At 41.3% G+C, this 20,829-nt stretch overlaps 3 protein-coding genes across 4 annotated transcripts in view; all 3 read left to right on the top strand.

The window, feature by feature from the left end:
• Positions 1-17: 17 nt before the first annotated feature.
• LOC132455042 (toll-like receptor 9) lies at positions 18-5,411 on the top strand. The gene is made up of 4 exons (XM_060048749.1): positions 18-268; positions 988-1,048; positions 1,497-4,436; positions 4,560-5,411. The coding sequence occupies exons 2-4, from the start codon at positions 1,043-1,045 to the stop codon at positions 4,773-4,775; spliced, it is 3,162 nt and encodes a 1,053-aa protein (XP_059904732.1). The 5' UTR covers positions 18-268; positions 988-1,042; the 3' UTR covers positions 4,776-5,411.
• Positions 5,412-9,837: 4,426 nt separating this feature from the next.
• On the top strand, positions 9,838-14,651 carry LOC132455031 (toll-like receptor 7). The gene is made up of 3 exons (XM_060048737.1): positions 9,838-9,855; positions 12,462-13,496; positions 13,620-14,651. Exons 1-3 carry the CDS (start codon positions 9,838-9,840, stop codon positions 13,824-13,826), a joined length of 1,260 nt encoding a protein of 419 aa, XP_059904720.1. The 3' UTR covers positions 13,827-14,651.
• Positions 14,652-16,039: 1,388 nt separating this feature from the next.
• LOC132454917 (toll-like receptor 9) overlaps positions 16,040-20,829 on the top strand; it is a 34,765-nt gene continuing 29,975 nt past the window's right edge. Inside the window, exons 1-2 of one of the 2 annotated variants that reach the window (XM_060048540.1) lie at positions 16,040-16,745; positions 17,790-20,741. In XM_060048540.1, coding sequence (XP_059904523.1) covers positions 16,743-16,745; positions 17,790-20,741 — 2,955 coding nt within the window. In that variant the 5' untranslated portion in view covers positions 16,040-16,742. The remainder of the gene's footprint in view (positions 16,746-17,789; positions 20,742-20,829) is intronic. The other variant, XM_060048531.1, reaches the window with a different exon arrangement.

Here is a 20,829-nt window from a genome sequence, read left to right as displayed (position 1 = left end):
TTTCTATTTTATTTTTAATTTTCCTGTACGCCCTTTATTTTCTGCTTTTATTGCATCCCTATTTTTGACTGAATTAGTATTTTCTGTGCATGCACTTTAGGGTAGATCGTTAAGTCAGGTTAGTTGTAACACTGCTCAAATTGACAAACAGAAAAGAGCTGTGATGATGTCATCAATATCGTACACTCCCATTTCCTTGTTGATCTCACAGATTTGGTGTAATTCTCTGTAAGCAACATTGTGGATCTGATGAAGAACATCTCTTCAGGTAAGGAGCTTTTTTTTTTTTTTAAATCAAGATAGTTATTTCTAGTATTACAATGCTTTAACTTGTACAACTTTAAGCTGCAGTTTCTTTCATTTGATGATCTGTCATTCTAACTCTCAAATACTAAAAAAACACATGCTTAATCATCTTTTCTCATGGCTGCATGGGGTGGAGAAAGAGGAAGCAATTTGTTAATTTTTTTTACAAACTCATTGCCAAAAGAAGGATGGGTTAAGTGTATGTTGTCTGTTTTGGACCTAGAAAGCCTGTACCAAATATTGCCTACCTTATAGTGTGGATATTACTTCTGCAAATTACCTCTCATTGTTCTCTAGATCTATCTCCATTTGGTGTTAATCGGGGGTAGGTTAACAACTCATTGTATTCTGCATTAACTCATATAATCTGTAATTGTTTCGTAGATGTCCAAATTAGTATTATTTTTTGTAGGAAAAGATGAGCACCTTGTATCAAAGTTTGAGAAATCGAACATGAACAACCACTGAGTTACTGATGCTCAAACAAAAAGTACCCCATCCCCGGTGTTCCCCTACTAAAAACATCACTTTGGTACGCCAGAAGCTTTATTCAATTGCATTGAATAAACAAAGTTATTTTGAATTTAATAAGTAGGTGATTGTTGAATTGATTAATTTTGTGAATCAGAACACACCTGGTGTTTGTCTGGAATAATAATCTTGGTTGTTTCACTTCTGCAGAGAGTTCCTTCTTATCAAACACCTGCGTCCCTACTTGAATATCAGGCCAATACAAATGATGGTAAGTCAATTCAGATATTTTATATTATTTCCACTATTGATCTTATCTACACATTGTATTATGCTAAGCTCACTTGTCATTATGCCGCGCCATAGTAGGCACACTCCCTTAGCCTTGGCATCAGTACGCAAATAATCACACCACAGCGAATAAGCCTATTTTCCCAAATCTTGGGAAGTGAGGCTTATTCTCTGTGGTTATTCTCTGTCCTATCTCAACAATCGACTAGTGTGTGCCGTACCGCGCAGGGATGGACTAAAGACTTTCATTAGACAGTGAGCTGCTTTTGGCAAGGTTTAAAGTCTAGTAGAGTGAGCTTGGCACATTAGCAGGATGTAATGCCAAAGCATTGAATCATTTCCAGAAATATTATCTTCTAGGAATATGTAAGTTAAATGTTTAAGATGGAAAATTCAAATAATAACTAATATCCCATTTTCTTTTTCAGGATATCTTTCAAAAAGTTGTTCTTCTAATACTGGGTCAACTTCCTTTATTGATAGCAAGAATTCCCCCGTTTTTTCCATGTGACAATAATGAAATTGCTACGGAGGTGGACTGTGCACACAGGCCACTCAATGACATCCCTTTTTTTACATCAATAAATGTAACGTCTCTCGACCTAAGTCACACCAAGATACGGAAAATGGGACAACACAAATTCTCTGGTATACAAAACCTTATCACTCTGAAAATGATGTGGAATTGTGATCCAAAAAACCTGAGGACTAATCAAGCCTACTGTCGAGTCAGAATAGAAAAGGATGCCTTCAGGAGTCTGCACAACCTCACTTATCTATATCTGGCAGGAAACAGCCTTACCATGTTACCCTGGTTACCGGAAAGCATTAAGGTCTTGGATCTCGAGAGTAACTGCCTTTTCAACATCATCATCCCTTTTGGAACTCCACATCTAGAGCAGCTCCTCCTCGCAAAGAACTGTTATTATGAAAACCCTTGTTTCCAGTCATTTTACATCCATGAGGATGTTTACAAGGAGCTATCACATCTGAAAAATCTAACACTGGGATACAACAATTTGACATCAATACCACTAGGATTGCCAGCTTCACTTATGACACTGGACTTGAGAGAGAATACAATAACTGAGATTCCAGAAGGGGCATTTGCCATGCTTCCCAACTTGGAGGATTTAAATCTGGGATGGAATTGTCAGCGTTGTGACCATGCAGCCCACCTTTGTTTTCCCTGCCCTAACAACGCCTCCCTTCTGCTACACCCAAATTCTTTTTATGCGATCAACAGCTCCGTTGTTTATCTGAACTTGAAAGGAAACTCTTTGAACAATATTCCAGAGGGTCTTTTTCTCCCTTTGACAAATCTGAAGTGGTTGGATCTCTCCGACAACTACCTGGCCCACACCATCCGTAATGGTACCTTCTTTACAGAGCTTAAGCAGTTAACATGGATCAGCCTCATCTATAACTTTCAACCTCTAGCGAAATTTCATGAGCTGATCCTTTCACCACACCTGGGCAATGTCTCAAATCTAGAAACTCTCCTTCTCAGCGGATACTTTTTCGGCACAATGTCAGAACAAAGCATTGTGGTTCTGTCCCGACTTAAACAACTTAAGACACTGGAGATGTGCATGAATTTCATCAGCTATTTCAATATGAGGACTCTGGGAATGTTGCCTTCCCTCAGCAGATTAGACCTCTCCCAGAATATATTGAGTTATCTCCCTTACAATGTGTCACATGGATACTCTTTGGAAAAAGGCTCTCAAGATTCAATTGTTTTCAAAGATTATTCAGATTTACCCATGCTACCAGTATCGGTGCACATGTATCAATCTGAGACTGAAAGTGACATGTGTAGATCTAACATTACAATATTTGAAATGTGGCATTTCAACCAGAAATTCTGCCGAAATAAGTTCACAATTGATCTTTCTCAAAATAATGTTATTTTCCTTCATGAAGATGTTTTTGATGGTATGGAAAATGTTGTGTGTTTAAACCTGTCTTACAATTATGCAAGCCAGGCTTTAAGGGGTAGACTTTTCAGTCGCTTGAAAAGCTTAGTTTACTTGGATATGTCATACAATAGAATTGACCTATATTATAGAGATGCATTCAGTGAGTTGAACAAGACTCTGAAGGTACTGGACCTCAGTCACAATGAGTATCATTTTCGTATGATGGGCATGGGTCATCGTATTGAGTTTATTCAGAGTCTCTCTAATATGGAAGTCTTAAATCTTGCAAATAATGACATTAGTGGGCGAATAGATCCGAGACTGAGCAGCAGCTCTGTGCAGTATATGTACTTCTCTGGGAATCGCCTAGATATTATGTGGGAGGAGGAGGGCCAGACCTACATTAATTTCTTCCAGGATCTCAGGAAATTAATCTACTTGGACATCTCTCAGAACCAGCTACATTCGGTCGAACAACCGATCCTCTGTAATCTACCAGTGAGCCTACAGGCCCTCACCATTAGCAATAATTACCTTCATTATTTTCCATGGCTGAGCCTTACATGTCTTGGCAATCTTAGTCATCTCTCTCTCAGTGGAAATCATCTTTCATATTTGCCTGAAAGTGTTACAGAGTTCCCACCAGATTTTTCCCTCTTGGACCTCAGTAACAACTGGATAAGCCATCTTCCTGGTCAGTTCTTTAGCCGAGCCGAATCTTTGCAGTGTCTCTATCTCAATAACAACCGTCTCGTAGTTTTGAACCTTCAGTCACTTCCACCCCTGCTGAAAAATGGCACTTCTCATCAGTTGCTTACTCTTCACCATAACCACTTCAGCTGTGACTGTTACAATTCCGGATTGGAGGAATTTCTACGGACCAGCACCACACGTATTCCTTACTTGAATACTGTCCAATGTGAATTCCCAGAGTCCCTGCAGGGAAAGAGTGTGCTGACAGTGGACCAAAGTAACTGTCAGATCTATGGTGGCTTGGTCTTCCTCTTAAGTACAATCTTCACATGTGCATTTATTGCTCTGCCACTGTTAAGACATCTGTATGGCTGGGATGTGTGGTATTGCCTACAGATCCTATGGGCAGGATGTAAGGGCTACCTGCATCCTTCTGCCAGTTGCTCACCAAAACAATATGATGCTTTCGTGGTGTTTGACACAAACAACCAGGCCGTGAGAGACTGGGTTTACAATGAGTTGGTTATCCGTTTGGAGAGCTCAGGCTACAGAAGATTCTCTCTCTGTTTAGAGGAGAGGGACTGGATTCCTGGGCTTTCCTGCATTGAAAACCTCCACAATGCTGTCCATAGCAGTGAGAAGACAGTGTTTGTGCTGTCCAACGGCACAAGAAATGACGCTGATGAGGCAACGGTCAACGGTGTGATACGGCAGACCTTTTTCATGGTTCAGCAGAGGCTTCTTGATGAGAAGGTATACAATGAAATAAATGTTTATGAAATGCTTAAAGTTATTTGTTAACATTCATTAGCATTCCTATCATCATTATATTATGTCAAGTTGTTATAAATCTGTCTTTGATTTCATCTCAACAAGGTGGACGTAGCCGTTGTCATACTGCTGGACAAGATGTTTCCCAAGCTGAAGTACCTCCAACTAAGGACGAGGTTGTGCAGGAAGTCAGTGATGTCCTGGCCTAGAAACCCAAAGGCCCAACCCCTATTCTGGAACCAAATCAGGACAGCACTGTCATCAGACAATCTTAAATTATATGACAACAACATTAGTGAAAGTTTTATATCATTTCCATAATCCTTTTTCTAATATGCATAATGTAAACTATAAACAACGTACTGTGTCGTTTAAAGGGCTCATGTCATGCCAACAGGTGTGGGTGTGATTAGCTGTACAAGCCATTTGAAAATCATTCCTTCCCTGTGCCATAGTAACATCACAAGTGGGCGTGTCCACCTAGATCTATGCTGGATATATCAGTCTACCGGCCTACCCAGTGGACTGTAGCAAACTCATCGATGCTTCATATATCTAGGTGGACACGCCAACTTGTGATGTCACTGGCACAGGGAAGGAAGGATTTTCAAACAGCTTGTACCAGTTTATCACACCCTCACCTGCAGGCATTACATGGCCCTTTAACAAACTAACAACTGCTCTGAAAATGTGCATGTATAGGTTGATTCCCTTTTAAATGTTGACCTCCTGTGTTCAATATATTGTGTTGTTAAATCTGTGAGATATTTAGTTTGAGTTTGTGTCCCTGCTCACGTTGAAAGGTGTATTACAACAATGTAATGTGTACCTTTTTAATGTAGTACACAGAAATCCTTTTGGACAATCTACTGGCTATGCTACCAGTAAGATGTTTAATTGAAACGTATTTATTGGAACTCAATGTGACTTACATTAAATGGTGGAACATTTCACGTACATTAGTGTGCTGATATACAGAGAAGCGATTATAGCTTACTGCTGTAGTCCATTGGGAGTAATACATGAATCAAGCATATGGCTACATGTTGTAAATTAACTTTTTACTTAACAAATAGTCGTGTACATGTGGCAACAACCAATCCCCCCGGCCCAGGCCATCGTCATTATACCTTTAACTGACGAAAAATATACTTTACAAATGAATTAGGCATACTTATTGGATTTTAAGCATTTTGAGAAATTCAGAGATTTTTCTTAACGTGACTTGCAGCATACATAGACTACATAATTTTCACAGTAGCCTCTCTATAGGTGATATGAGATATGGCTTTCACTATTCCCATCTTGTTCCATCGATTAATTCATTGCTTCATATACAATGATGGATAAAGGATTGGCAGATCGGGTATGATTGACAAGTACATTTGACTGTCCTCTCAGTTGCATCCCATTCAGCGAACGCGTACTGCACCATATCCTCTTAGATTAGAGGGATTAGGAATAGGATTTGCATCCAATCTTCAGCCTGGACCACTAAATTTGACTATATTGGTTAGTTACTTTACTTACTTAACGGCATTTGGCAGACGTCTTTGTCCAAGGCGACATACAACATATAAAAAAACACATGACAGTAAGTGCCAACATAGCACAAACTGATAGACGGGGAAGGACTGAGTGATCTGGACCCTAAGCGTCCAAGGCAGGGTGGACCAGCTGAACTAGGTGAGTCTTTAGATGTTTTTTAAAAGTGTCCAGACTGGGGGCCGAGCGGATGGGGCCCGGGATGTCGTTCCACCATTGTGGCAACAGGAAGGAAAACAGTCTCGACTGGGACTTTGTGGTGGTGTTGGCGCGGCGTAGGAGACGTTCCTGGGACGAGCGCAGGGGTCTGGCATTGGTGTAGGGCTGTATAAGCTCACTGAGATAAGATGGCGAGAACCCTGTAGGCCAGGGTCAAGGATTTGAATTTAATCCTGGCTTCGATGGGGAGCCAGTGCAGTGAGATCAGGAGAGGTGTTACATGTGCCCTCTTTGATTGTGAGAAGATGAGGCGGGCTGCTGCGTTCTGTATCATCTCAAATGGTGTGATGGTACATGCTGGGAGGCCAGTCAGTACGGAGTTGCAGTAGTCGAGTTTTGACAAGACCATGGTCTGAACGAGAAGTTGGGCTGAGTACTTGGAGAGATAGGGTCTGATCTTCCTGATGTTGTGTGAATCTGCAGGATTTGGTGACTGTAGCAATATGTTCAGTGAAGATGAGGCCATTGTCTATTATTACGCCCAAGTTTCGGGCAGTGTTGGTTGGTGACAGGGAGAGTGAATCCAACTGAACATTGATATGGTTGGAGATGCTCTGTTTAGCAGGGAACACTAGCAGTTCAGTTTTTGCTAGGTTAAGCTGCAAGTGGTGATCTTTCATCCAAATAGAGATGTCCCGCAGGCAAGCAGAGATCCTAGCCGAAATTGAGGGGTCTTCTGGGGAAAACGACAGATAGAGTTGAGTGTCGTCTGCGTAGCAGTGATAAGAGAAGCCATGGGAGAGAATTATTTTGCCTAGTGAGGTGGTAGGTATAGATGGAGAACAGAAGGGGGCCGAGGACTGAACCCTGGGTAAATCCAGTTGACAGCTTGTGAGGTTTGAATAGCTGCCCTTGCCAGGACACACTACTATTTATGTTTGAATAAGTATATATACCCATTTTTATTATTTCGTTTTTGGTTTTGTTTAGTCTATAGGGAGGAGAGGTTCTTCCTATTACTTTGTGCAAATGCAACATTCCTGTGTACTTTCCACCTACATCACAGATTTATCCAATTTATAATTATAAAAACAATAACAATAACTACAATAACTTTAGTAATTTACTTTAATTAAGTTAAATTATAAATGATCTTTCTGATTATTACTGTTGCCAGTGGGAGGAAACTGCAGAGCAGATGTCCTGTCCATTGGTCTGAAGGGATTGCCATCCCAGAGCTATCTTAAATAGGCCTATACCCTCCCAGTCATATGGCAACGACTGGCAACGATCACAAGATCAAGGCCACATCCTTACATTTCGTTGATTCAGTAACAGAGAACCACGTCAATGCATATATAGAGAGAGAGAGAGAGAGAGAGAGAGAGAGAGAGAGAGAGAGAGAGAGAGAGAGAGAGAGAGAGAGAGAGAGAGAGAGAGAGAGAGAGAGAGAGAGAGAGAGAGAGAGAGAGAGAGAGAGAGAGAGAGAGAGATTCTCAAAGTTGATTGAACATGCTTGAAATGGTCAGAACACAAGTTCAAATAGCCAATGCTAAATGTAATTATCACCGTGTCCTTGGTTCGCATTTACTGCAATGTGATGTTCTCCAGAAATAAATGCTTTTCAGAATGCTGAGATGTTTTGCATCCCTACGCCCTAATATTTGTATAAACAAATGTATCCTTTATCAGTTTTGTATTTGCACATTATAAATTACTCTAAAACTTTGATTGCAGGATAGTGCATCGTCATAATTTATTGGGGTGGGAAAAATAATAGATTCTTCGATGTATCGCAAATCTCTCTAGAACAATTCCGTCCTGATGCAGATAAATTAATAAACAAAAAAGGATAATTTTAGTAATTTTAAAATTATGTAATTTATCTTCAGTGTGTTTTGGCCAATCTGATTTTTCTTGACACGATTGCGATTCAGCCTACGCATAGCATGCACGCAAACTCACAGCCAGACACAAGAACTCCTTCCAATTCAAGAGCAGCTTTTTCTTTAATGACATGGAAAAGAAAGATTAGAAAGAAAATAAAACTGAAACCTATTTTTTACATCCTTCCATATTGTGTTGTAATACAAGCTGCATTGATTATTGCATTGTTCATAGAAAGTCATATTTGTGACAATCTTTCTCGCCAATAAAATATTAGATAAGTTAATTCATCTGTCGATGTCATTAATGATCATCACAAAAGTAGGAAGTGATTAGCAAACTCTGAGTAGCAAACTCAGATGTATATATTTTTGAAAATCACGCATGGAAATGTACATAAAAAAATATGAGGTCAAGAATCGAATCGTTGACCTCATAATCGGAATCTAATTGAATCATGAGGTGCCAAGAGATTCCCACCCCTAATTATTTGTTCAAGTTACTTTGCCCTCATCCGTGAAGTTATCAGGGTGGTAGAAAGTGATGACTCTTAAGGCCTTCTGTTGTCATTACATGTTTGAGCCATATAGCTACATCCACGCTTTTAGCAGATGCTCGGGCGGTTTTCCTCTCAAACAAGTTCATGTTTTCTTGAGCGGTAATATCCACACCCACTACTACATTGTACCACTTTGAGAAACGACGTGTCCGACAGAGCTGTTAAGATTTTTTGTAACTGGGAGCACTTTAAACTAAGTTATAGCCTGTTAGCCTTCTATCTAATAATAGTAACTAATTGGCTTCATTGCTGATATCATCAATTAGTTTGAATGAAAATGTTAATAATAATCTGGTCTATTTAATAATGCTGCAAGCACTTGCTATCACTTCACATAGCCAGTCGGCACATGACAAAACTCAGACAATGCTGGATTTTAGCAGTTATAATTGTATGACTATTCAAATATACAATATATATATAAAATATAGATAAAATATATAAATATATAATAAACAGATAAAAGTCTGAATGAGCATCGCTATACTTCTCTGCACACCTGCGCTTCTGCAAGTACTGTGTGTGTGTGTGTGTGTGTGTGTGTGTGTGTGTGTGTGTGTGTGTGTGTGTGTGTGTGTGTGTGTGTGTGTGTGTGTGTGTGTGTGTGTGTGTGTGTGTGTGTGTGTGTGCGTGCGTGCGTGCGTGCGTGCGTGCGTGCGTGCGTGCGTGCGTGCGTGCGTGCGTGCGTGCGTGCGTGCGTGCGTGCGTGCGTGCGTGCGTGCGTGCGTGCGTGCGTGCGTGCGTGCGTGCGTGCGTGCGTGCGTGCGTGCGTGCGTGCGTGCGTGCGTGCGTGCGTGCGTGCGTGCGTGCGTGCGTGCGTGCGTGCGTGCGTGCGTGCGTGCGTGCGTGCGTGCGTGCGTGCGTGCGTGCGTGCGTGCGTGCGTGCGTGCGTGCGTGCGTGCGTGCGTGCGTGCGTGCGTGCGTGCGTGCGTGCGTGCGTGCGTGCGTGCGTGCGTGCGTGCGTGCGTGCGTGCGTGCGTGCGTGCGTGCGTGCGTGCGTGCGTGCGTGCGTGCGTGCGTGCGTGCGTGCGTGCGTGCGTGCGTGCGTGCGTGCGTGCGTGCGTGCGTGCGTGCGTGCGTGCGTGCGTGCGTGCGTGCGTGCGTGCGTGCGTGCGTGCGTGCGTGCGTGCGTGCGTGCGTGCGTGCGTGCGTGCGTGCGTGCGTGCGTGCGTGCGTGCGTGCGTGTGCGTGTGTGTGTGTGTGTCTGTTCGAGTGTGTTCGACTTGGAAAACCATGTCCAAGCTAGTTACTGCTGATCCTTTGTGTGTGTGTGACTTCATTGTAAATACATGCAGGTGTATGGTGGAAAGAGGATAGAGGTAAGAGCATCTGGTGATTGTCAGGAACAGAAACTATTATTGGGGATATTACCAACCTATTCTGTTTCATTTCTTCAGAGCTTTTATGCCCACCAAACGGCTGTGTCTCCAACCAATGATCAGTCAAGTAGGAATCATGGTAGGTCATATCTGATATTTCTAAAATGTTTTCACTGTTGATCTATTTCATAGTAACACATTTTATTATGCCAAGCTCACAATATAAGACTATTGACCAGATTCAGCAAGGTGAGCTGCTCTGTGATGGGATTTTATTCAAATGTAAGTCTTTTAGTGTAAGTTTGGCAAGTTAGGATGATGTTATAAAAGAAAGAATGGCATTGTTTTTTAGGAATATTATTATTACATACTATGTTCCTGGGATGTATTCAAAACTTTAGCAGGAGATGATGTTAATTATATTATGAAACACGTTTATCGTGCAATTGCCATGCTTTACACACTTTTAAGGAACGTGGCATATTAAATGGGCATACCAGATTGCTCTACTCTTTTATCTTACTTATATGATACAAAACTCCCAGTCAATAATACATATTTGGAGTATCTGATGGAAAAGTCAAATTATAACAAATTTCCCATTTTCCCTCTTTTTAGGATATATTTCAAAAAGTTGTTCTTCTGTTACTGAGCCAACTTCCCTTATTGGGAGGTAGAACCCCACAGTTTTTTCCATGTGACAATAATGAAAACAGTACTGAGGTATACTGCCTCCGCAGACCACTTAAGGACATCCCAATTTTTACTTCATTAAATGTAACATTGCTCGACCTAAGTCACACCAAGATACGGGAAGTGAAACAGCATGTTTTCACTGGCATCCCAAATCTTCTCACTCTGAAAATGAGGTGGAACTGTGCCCCTAAAACAGCGAGAACTAGGATTGCCCTCTCCTGTCATGTGAATATACAGTATGATGCCTTCAGGAGTCTGCACAACCTCACTTATCTATATCTGGAAGGAAACAGCCTTACCACATTACCGTGGTTACCTGAAAGCATTAAGATCCTGGATCTCGAGAGTAACTGTATTTTCAACATCATCATCCCTTTTGGAACTCCACATCTAGAGCAGCTCCTCCTCACAATGAACTGTTATTATGAAAACCCTTGTTACCAGCCATTTTACATCCATGAAGATGTTTACAAAGAGCTATCCCATCTAAAAAATCTAACCCTGGGAAACAACAATATGACATCAATACCACTAGGATTGCCAGCCTCTCTTACGAGTTTGGACTTGAAGCAGAATACAATAACAGAGATTCCAGAAGGGGCATTTGCCATGCTCCCAAACCTAGAGAATTTAAATCTGGAATGGAATTGTCAGCGTTGTGACCATGCAGCCCGCCCTTGTTTCCCTTGCCCTAACAATGCCCCCCTACAGCTACACCAAAATTCCTTTAATGTGATTAATAGCTCCCTTGTTTATCTGAGCTTGAGGGGAAACTCTTTGAACAATATTCCAGAAGGTCTTTTTCTCCCTTTGACAAATTTGAAAAGGTTGGATCTCTCCAGTAACTACCTGGCCTACACCATCCGTAATGGTACCTTCTTTACAGAGCTAAAACAGTTAACGTGGATCAGCCTGATCTATAACTTTCAACCATTGAAGACATTTCATGAACTGATCCTTTCACCACACCTGGGCAATGTCTCAAATCTAGGAACCCTACTTCTCAGCGGGAACTTTTTCAGCACAGTTCCTGAAAAAAGCCTTGTGGTTCTGTCAAGACTTCAAAAACTAAAGACGCTGGAGATGCGCGTGAATTTTCTCTTCTATTACAATATGAGTACTCTGGGAATGTTGCCCTCCCTCACCAGATTAGACCTCTCCCAGAACATACTGAGTTATCTCCCTTGCAATGTGTCATCTGGGTACTCTTTAGAACAAGGCTGTCAGGATCCAAAGGTTTTCAAATATTTTCCTGATTCACCAATGCTACCAGTATCAGCACATGGGTATGATACTGAGATTGATAGTGACACATGTATAACACCTAACAATATCGTGTTGGAAATGGGTCATTTCAACCAGAAATTCTGCCGAAATAACTTGACAATTAATCTTTCTCAAAATAATGTTATTTTCCTTCATGAAGATGTTTTTGATGGTATGGAAAATGTTGTGTGTTTAAACCTGTCTTACAATTACGCAAGTCAGGCATTAAAAGGACGACTTTTCGTTCAATTGAAAAGCTTAGTTTACCTAGATATGTCATACAATAGAATTGACCTATATTATATAGAGGCATTCACTGAGTTGAATAAGACTCTGAAAGTGCTAGACCTCAGTCACAATGAGTATCACTTTCGGATGACGGGGATGGGTCATCGTTTAGAGTTCATTCAAAGTCTCACTAATCTGGAAGTCTTAAATCTGGCAAATAATGGCATTGGGACACATATTGACCCAAGACTGAGCAGCAACTCTGTGGAGTATATGTACTTTTCAGGGAACCACCTTAATATAATGTGGCAGGAGGGGGAGGGCCAGACCTACATATATTTCTTCCAGGACCTCAGGAAATTAATCTACTTGGACATCTCTCGTAACCATCTATATTCAGTTGAACAACATATTCTCTGTAATCTACCAGTGAGCCTACAGGCCCTCAGCATCAGCAATAATGCCCTACATTATTTTTCATGGCCGAACCTCACATGTCTTGGAAATCTTAGCTATCTCAATCTCAGTGTAAATCATCTTTCATTTTTGCCTTACAGTTTTACAGAGTTTCCACCAGATTTGCACATCTTGGACCTCAGTAGCAACAAGATTACCCATCTCCCTGATCAATTCTTAAGTCAAGCCAAAGCTTTGCAGTGTCTCTATCTCAATACCAACCGTCTCGTAGTGTTGAACCTTCAGTCACTCCCAACTCTGCTGACAAATGGCACTTATTTTCAATTGCTTACCCTGCATGACAATCCTTTCAGCTGTGATTGTTACAACTCTGGATTGGAGGTATTTCTGAGGACCAGCCACACACGTATTCCTCACCTGACCACTGCTGTTCAATGTGAATTCCCAGAGTCCCTGCAGGGTCAAAGTGTGCTGACAGTCGACCTGCGTTCCTGTCAGGAGATCTATGGTGGCTTGGCCTTCCTCTTAAGTACACTCTTCACATGTGCATTTATTGCTCTGCCGCTGTTAAGACATCTTTATGGCTGGGATGTGTGGTACTGCCTGCAGATCCTATGGGCAGGATGTAAGGGCTACCTGCATCCTTCTGCCAGTTGCTCGCCAAAACACTATGATGCTTTTGTGGTGTTTGACACAAACAACCAGGCCGTGAGAGACTGGGTTTACAATGAGTTGGTTATCCGTTTGGAGAGCTCAGGCTACAGAAGATTCTCTCTCTGTTTAGAGGAGAGGGACTGGATTCCTGGGCTTTCCTGCATTGAAAACCTCCACAATGCTGTCCATAGCAGCGGGAAGACAGTGTTTGTGCTGTCCAACGGCACAAGAAATGACGTTGGTGAAGCAACGATCAACGGTGTGATACGACAGACCTTTTTCATGGTTCAGCAGAGGCTTCTTGATGAGAAGGTATACAATGAAATACATGTTTATGAAATGCTTAAAGTTATTTGTTAACATTCATTAGCATTCCTATCATCATTATATTATGGCAAGTTGCTATAAATCTCTCTCTGATGTCATCTCAATAAGGTGGATGTAGCCGTTCTCATACTGCTGGACAAGATGTTTCCCAAGCTGAAGTACCTCCAACTAAGGACGAGGTTGTGCAGGAAGTCCGTGATGTCCTGGCCTAGAAACCCAAAGGCCCAACCCCTATTCTGGAACCAAATGAGGACAGCACTGTCATCAGACAATCTTCAATTATATGACGACAACATTAGTGAGGGTTTCATATAAATTCCACTCGTTATACAAAGTAACAAAGTCTCTACTGTCTTTCTGAAAATGTCTGTAAATAGGCCAAATTACTTTTCATTGAAGACCACCGCTGTTCAATAATTGATGTGAACCTTGTGAGATGTTAAAGATAGCATAAGTAAAACTTGTATATCATTTACATAATCCTTTTTAAAATGTTCTGTTGTCTCTAGTTTAACAAACCAACATCTACAGTTTCTCAAAAATGTGAGGAAATGTGTTTATTTAGAGGCTGAACTTTTCAATGTAGAACACAGCCTTTTAATAATTTGTGTTCAATTTGAAATTAGGGTTCCTGTTCCTGTTGTATCTACGTGTATCTATGTTCTTGTAGCGTTTTAATGTACAAAAACATAACTACTGTTGGACAATGTACTGGGTATGCTGCCATTTAGATTAATCAAACCACCATGAAACTATAATGATATGTATTCAATCAAACTATTTTAAACTTGACATGCATTTGTCTGCTGATCAAGGGAAGGGATTAAAGCCTACTGCTGTACTAATTTTGAAATATGACATCACTCAAGAATATGGCTTCATGTTTTGGGGACCTTTTCAGTTAAGATACAGTTAATTTGTGTCTTAAGATGTATGAATACTGTGGATTGTATTCATACATCTTTACTGTTTGCTTGTAGATATGGCAATGTGTAACCATTATTGTAACAACAAAATAGTAACGTTGTGACTTTCAAATTAATTTAAACATACTGGGGTTTTTCCCTATCCTTTATTTCCCCTGCATTTTATTTTGGTAACTTTTTGTTAAACAATCATTAAACTCAAATCTGTATCGGCTGCTCTTGTGAGTTTGTAATTCAATAGACATGAATAAATTTGGTGGAAAAAGTGTTAAAGGTCCCATGGCATGAAAATGTATGAGGTTTTCTATATGAGTTCTAATATGAGTTCCACTAGCCTTTCTATGGTCCCTGGCTGGCTAGAAATGGTGTTTGGTGTAAAATGAGCACGAGGTATCCTGCTCTGCCTTTGAAAAATGAAAGTTCAAACGCTCTGATTTGGCCCCATATGTCCTCATAAGGGGCCAAGTTACCTCTCCTTTAAGTGCCTTGCCCGCCAAAAGAATTTGGCCCCCCAATGAGACAATGAGCTACGACAGTGCGAGCGCCACTTGTGTGTGTGTGCGTATACACACACTGTAACGCGAGTAACTGTAAGGTAACATTGTGACTGTAAGGTATTTCCACAACGAGACTCGGGGGGTTAACTATGCCATGGTGGAGAAGGAATTGGAGGAAAGGAACTTTGGCTTTGACTCCCTGAAGTAAATGAACCGCGACATGGAAGAGAAAGGGATTGTTGCCCGCGATTGTCTCCCGCCGGAGGCCCGCTTCGCTGCAGAGGCACCACCGCCTCGGCGCTGCCCACTGCCTGCTGCCCGCTGCCGAGGCACCACCGCCTCGGCGCTGCCCACTGCCTGTTGCCCGCTGCCGAGGCACCACCGCCGCGAGGCACCACCGCCGCGAGGCACCACCGCCGCGAGGCCCCTCACCGGGCTCCGGCGGCCGGGCTCCGGCAGGAGACAAGTAGCGATCAGGTGCAGAGGCACCGCTGCCTGCTGCCCACTGCCCACTGCACCACTGTTGCGAGGCACCACCACTACGAGGCACCACGGCGCGACCGCGGCGTTCGTGCCTCTGTGTTGCCCACTGCCCGCTCCCGAGGCGGTGGTGCTTCGGCATGGGGCAGCTGGTCTCTGGCGGGAGACAATCGTGGTCAACAATCGCGGGCAACAACAAGCTGTGTGTGCCTCCGGATGATATTATGAATCCGAGCCATCAAGATACATCCACTGTAAACACTAGCGCATGGTACCGTGGCCGCAAACTGCTCATGGCCAACCCTCCACCTTGACTCGCCTCTAAGAAATGGCACTAATAAGGAGAGCTCATTGTGGGAGTGGCTGTTTTTCTGCATCAAGGCTGAATTTCTTGAGGCTGTGTGGCTTTCATTTTCATTTAGGACATTTCCCAGCCCTTTTAACCAAAGCGACTTATAATGTACTTACTTAGTAAATACATTTGTCAGAACAAAGAGGAACAACAATATATCGCTGTCGGTACAGTAAAGATGTTCATAAAGCACTTACAATTGCTACGTTAACCCATTCCCCGTATACAACAAATACAACTTTGTTGTTCAACTTTATGCTGCTCTTAGTGATGAAGGTACCAGGCATCAAGTTGAGATATTTGAGCGGAGCGGTTGAGCTGGGGTGTGTGTCTGACCAACGCTTGGAGGGAGGCAGGTGCAGTTCAGTACCGCCTTGTAGGCTAGTACCATCGTCTTGAATCTGATGCAAGATACTACAGTGAAGGTCACGGAAAAGGGGGATCACATGGGAGAATTTAGGTAAGTTGAACATCCCACGGCTTCCCCCCTTGTCTGTACTATGTAGGATGGGCCTTACTGTATAAAAGATAATAACAATAATCGATGTGTATAGATTATGTATACATATGTGTATTTGTGTAAAGCTCATAGATATTAATAATAGCCTTCATCGTGAAATTAGAGGATGCAATGATTGCTATACTAAGTAGTATTTTAAAGCGTAACAGTGTGATCCAGAAGTGAAAATCCCATTCATAATCTGTATAGAGGTTTTGATTATTATGCTTAATGTTGTAACCATTAAAGGTACCATTTTTTTCTTAAAAATAACACTCTCCATTGTGTGTAACAGCCACTGGGCTGATTTGTAAAAAAAAAATGGAACTGGGTCGATTTTGGAAAAATAAAGGAAGGAAGTGACGTCCGAGTGCATAAAAACATCAGTCCGGTTGAAATAATGGTCATTTTTCCCTTCTGCAGAGCTGTCATCACCAACAGTTGCGTCTCCACTAAAAAATCAGTCGGGTTGAGATAATGGTAGGTCATTTATGATATTTCATATTATGTTTCTACAATTGATATCTCAAATTGTATGAGGCCAAGCTAACACTATATTAATTTTGACTCTATTCTGATGTAGACTGCTCTTAGACAAATACAGATAAAATAGAATATATCTCAAATTTAATATAGAAGGAGCATATCTAAAAGTTAACACAATTTGTTTTTATTTGTTTCCAACTATAGTAATTTAAGGTGCTAAATGAAGAAATAGAATGTTTAACCTGCATACTACATATCTTTATATTTAATAAAATGTAGGATATATGAACAGGTACCTTTTTTTCTTAAAAAATAAGTTTGGATGTGGTTATTCACATTGGCTGAAATGAAATTTAGGTGACACCTTGTCACCATCTAATCTTTGAAAACTGTGAAATCAGAATCAAATCCTGGTTCCAAAGGTCCTCTTATCGTAAATGATAAAAGACACAATTATTTCAGATTCAATCAGTCTGGACATCGTCAAAGGAGCCCAGGAGAATTTAAAATAGTTTTACATTTGTTATATTTTTTATATTGATGGCTCTGACTCGCACTAGATTGAAGATTGAAAATATACATATTAGTCCTCTAGAAATATTGCGGGTAATTTTTTCATACCTAAACCACCGACCATGTGTGGGGTGTGCCACACAGGGATTAAATATAGAATGTCATTTAAATTAAAAGAAAAATCTAATTTTTTGTGGTGTGAGTTCGGCATATGAGTATGAAGCATTTTATTATTTCTATGAATATTATTACTATCCAAGAATTTGTAAATGTTTAGGATTAGAGGACATGATTTATAGATTGAGTTACACATGAAACATTATTTTTTTTTGGATATCTGAAATAACAACTTTGATCGGAGTGGGCTTCGATGAAATGCTAAAACGGCTTTACCCTCTTGAAAAGTCACATAGCAAAGTGACCTTTACCCTTTTGACTTACTTTTACAATACAAAAAGGCCATCCAAGATTACAGTTACTGATGAAAAAGTAAATTTATAACTTTTTTCCAATTTTACTTCTCAGGGTATCTTTCAAAAATTGGTTATTCTACTACTGAGCCAACTCCCTTTATTGAGAGGAAGAATCCCCCTGTTTTTTCCATGTGACAACAATGAAAATGGTACTGAGGTATACTGCACACACAGGCCGCTCGATGACTTCCCTTTTTTTACTTCAGTGAATGTAACGTTTCTCGACCTAAGTCACACCAAGATACGGGAAGTTGGACAGCATCAATTCTCTGGCATTCCAAATCTTATCACTCTGAATATGACGGGGAATTGTGATCCAAATATCATTCGAAAAATTAACAACCTTCCCTGTGGAGTCAGATTACACGAGGATGCCTTCAGGAGTCTGCACAACCTCACTTATCTATATCTGGCAGGAAACAGCCTTACCAAGTTACCCTGGTTACCGGAAAGCATTAAGGTCCTGGATCTTGAGAGCAACTGCATTTTCAACATCATCATCCCTTTTGGAACTCCACATCTAGAAAAGCTCTTCCTCAAAATGAACTGTTATAATGAAAACCCTTGCCACCAGTCATTGTACATCCATGAGGATGTTTACAAGGAGCTATCACATCTGAAAAATCTAACCCTGGGATACAACAATTTAACATCAATACCACTAGGATTGCCAGCTTCACTTATGACACTGGACTTGAGAGAGAATACAATAACTGAGATTCCAGAATGGGCATTTGCTAATTTTCCTAACCTGGAGAATCTAAATCTGGAATGGAATTGTCAGCGTTGCGACCACGCAGCCCGCCCTTGTTTTCCTTGCCCTAACAATGCCTCCCTACAGCTTCACCCTAACTCATTCAATATTAAAAACAGCTCCATTCGTATTCTGAGGTTGAGGGGAAACTCTTTGAACAGTATACCAAAAGGTATTTTTCTCCCTTTGACAAATTTGAGGAGGTTGGATCTCTCTGACAACTACCTGGCCCACACCATCCGTAATGGTACCTTCTTTACAGAGCTAAAGCAGTTAACGTGGATCAGCCTCATCTATAACTTTCAGCCATATAAGACATTCCATGAGCTGATCCTTTCAGAACATCTGGGAAATGTCTCAAATCTCGAAACCCTTCTGTTAAGCGGGAACTTTTTCCACACTGTTTCAGAACAAAGCCTTGTGGTTCTGTCCAGACTAAAACAACTTAAGATGCTGGAGTTGCGCATGAATTTCATCAGTTATTTCAACATGACCACTGTGGGAATGTTAACTTCTCTCAACAAATTAGTCCTCTCTCAGAACGCACTGAGTTACAACCCTTGCAATGTCTCATCTGGGAACTCTTTAGATCAAGGCTCACAGGATCCAAATGTTTTTAAATACTTTTCTGATTCATTCATGCCACCACATTCAACAGCACATGTATATCAAACGCTGCCTGAAAGTGACATGTGTATAACTAACAATATAATGTTTGGAATGTCAAATTTCGAGCAGAAATTTTGCGGAAATAATTTGACAATTGATCTTTCCCAAAATAATCTTATGTTCCTTCATGAACATGTTTTCGATGGTATGGAAAATGTCTTGTGTTTAAACCTTTCTTACAATTACGCAAGCCAGGCTTTAGAAGGTGGCCTTTTCAGTCGCTTGAAAAGCTTAGTTTACTTAGATATGTCATTCAATAGAATTGACCTATATTATAAAGAGGCATTCAGTGAGTTGAACAGGACTTTGAAGGTGCTGGACCTCAGTCATAATGAGTATCACTTTCGCATGAATGGAATGGGTCATCGTCTTGGGTTCATTGAAAGCCTCACTAATCTGGAAGTTTTGAATCTTGCAAATAATGGCATGGGCCAGCGAATAGATCCGAGACTGAGGAGCAACTCTGTGAAGTATATGTACTTTTCTGGGAATCGCCTAGATATAATGTGGGATATAGAGGGCCAGACCTACATTAATTTCTTTCAGGAACTCAAGGAATTAATCTACTTGGACATCTCTCAGAACATGCTACGGTCATTCGAACAACGGATCCTCTTTAATCTACCAGTGAGCATTCAAGCCCTCAGCCTTAGCAATAATTACCTTTTAGATTTTCCATGGCAGAATATCACATTTTTTAGTAATCTAACGCATCTAAGTCTCAGTGGAAATCACCTTTCAGTTCTGCCTAACAATGTTACAAAGTTTCCACCACAATTTTCCCTGTTGGACCTCAGTGGCAATCAGATTACCCATCTTCCAGATAAATTCTTTAGCCTAGCCAACGTTTTGCAGTGTCTCTATCTCAATAGCAATTCTCTCAAAGTGTTGAACCTTCAGTCATTCCCACACCTGCTGAAAAATGGCACTTCTCGTCAGTTGCTTACCCTGCATGACAACCCTTTAATCTGTGACTGTCACAACTCCGGATTGCATGAATTCCTGCGGACCAGCAACACACGTATTCCTTACCTGACCACTGCTGTTCAATGTGAATTCCCAGAGTCCCTGCAGGGTCAAAGTGTGCTGACCGTCGACCAGCGTTCCTGTCAGGAGATCTATGGTGGCTTGGGCTTCCTCCTAAGTACACTCTTCATATGTGCATTTATTGCTCTGCCGCTTTTTAGACATCTTTATGGCTGGGATGTGTGGTACTGCCTACAGATCCTATGGGCAGGATGTAAGGGCTACTTGCATCCTTCTGCCAGTTGCTCGCCAAAACACTATGATGCTTTCGTGGTGTTTGACACAAACCACCAGGCTTTGAGAGACTGGGTTTACAATGAGTTGGTTATCCGTTTGGAGAGCTCAGGCCACAGAAGATTCTCTCTCTGTTTAGAGGAGAGGGACTGGATTCCTGGGCTTTCCTGCATTGAAAACCTCCACCATGCTGTCCATAGCAGCGAGAAGACAGTGTTTGTGCTGTCCAACTGCACAAGAAATAACGCTGGTGAGGCAACGGTCAACGGTGTGATACAGCAGACCTTTTTCATGGTTCAGCAGAGGCTTCTTGATGAGAAGGTATACAATGAAGTAAATGTTTACAAAATGCTTAAAGTTGTTTGTTTAAATTCCTTAGCATTCCTATCATCATTATATTATGTCAAGT

This window comes from Gadus macrocephalus, chromosome 1, assembly GCF_031168955.1.
Source record: "Gadus macrocephalus chromosome 1, ASM3116895v1".
In the NCBI taxonomy this organism is placed as follows: Eukaryota; Metazoa; Chordata; class Actinopteri; order Gadiformes; family Gadidae; genus Gadus; species Gadus macrocephalus.
Note: the sequence above shows the minus strand (reverse complement) of the source record. Positions and strands in the feature narration are given on the sequence as shown.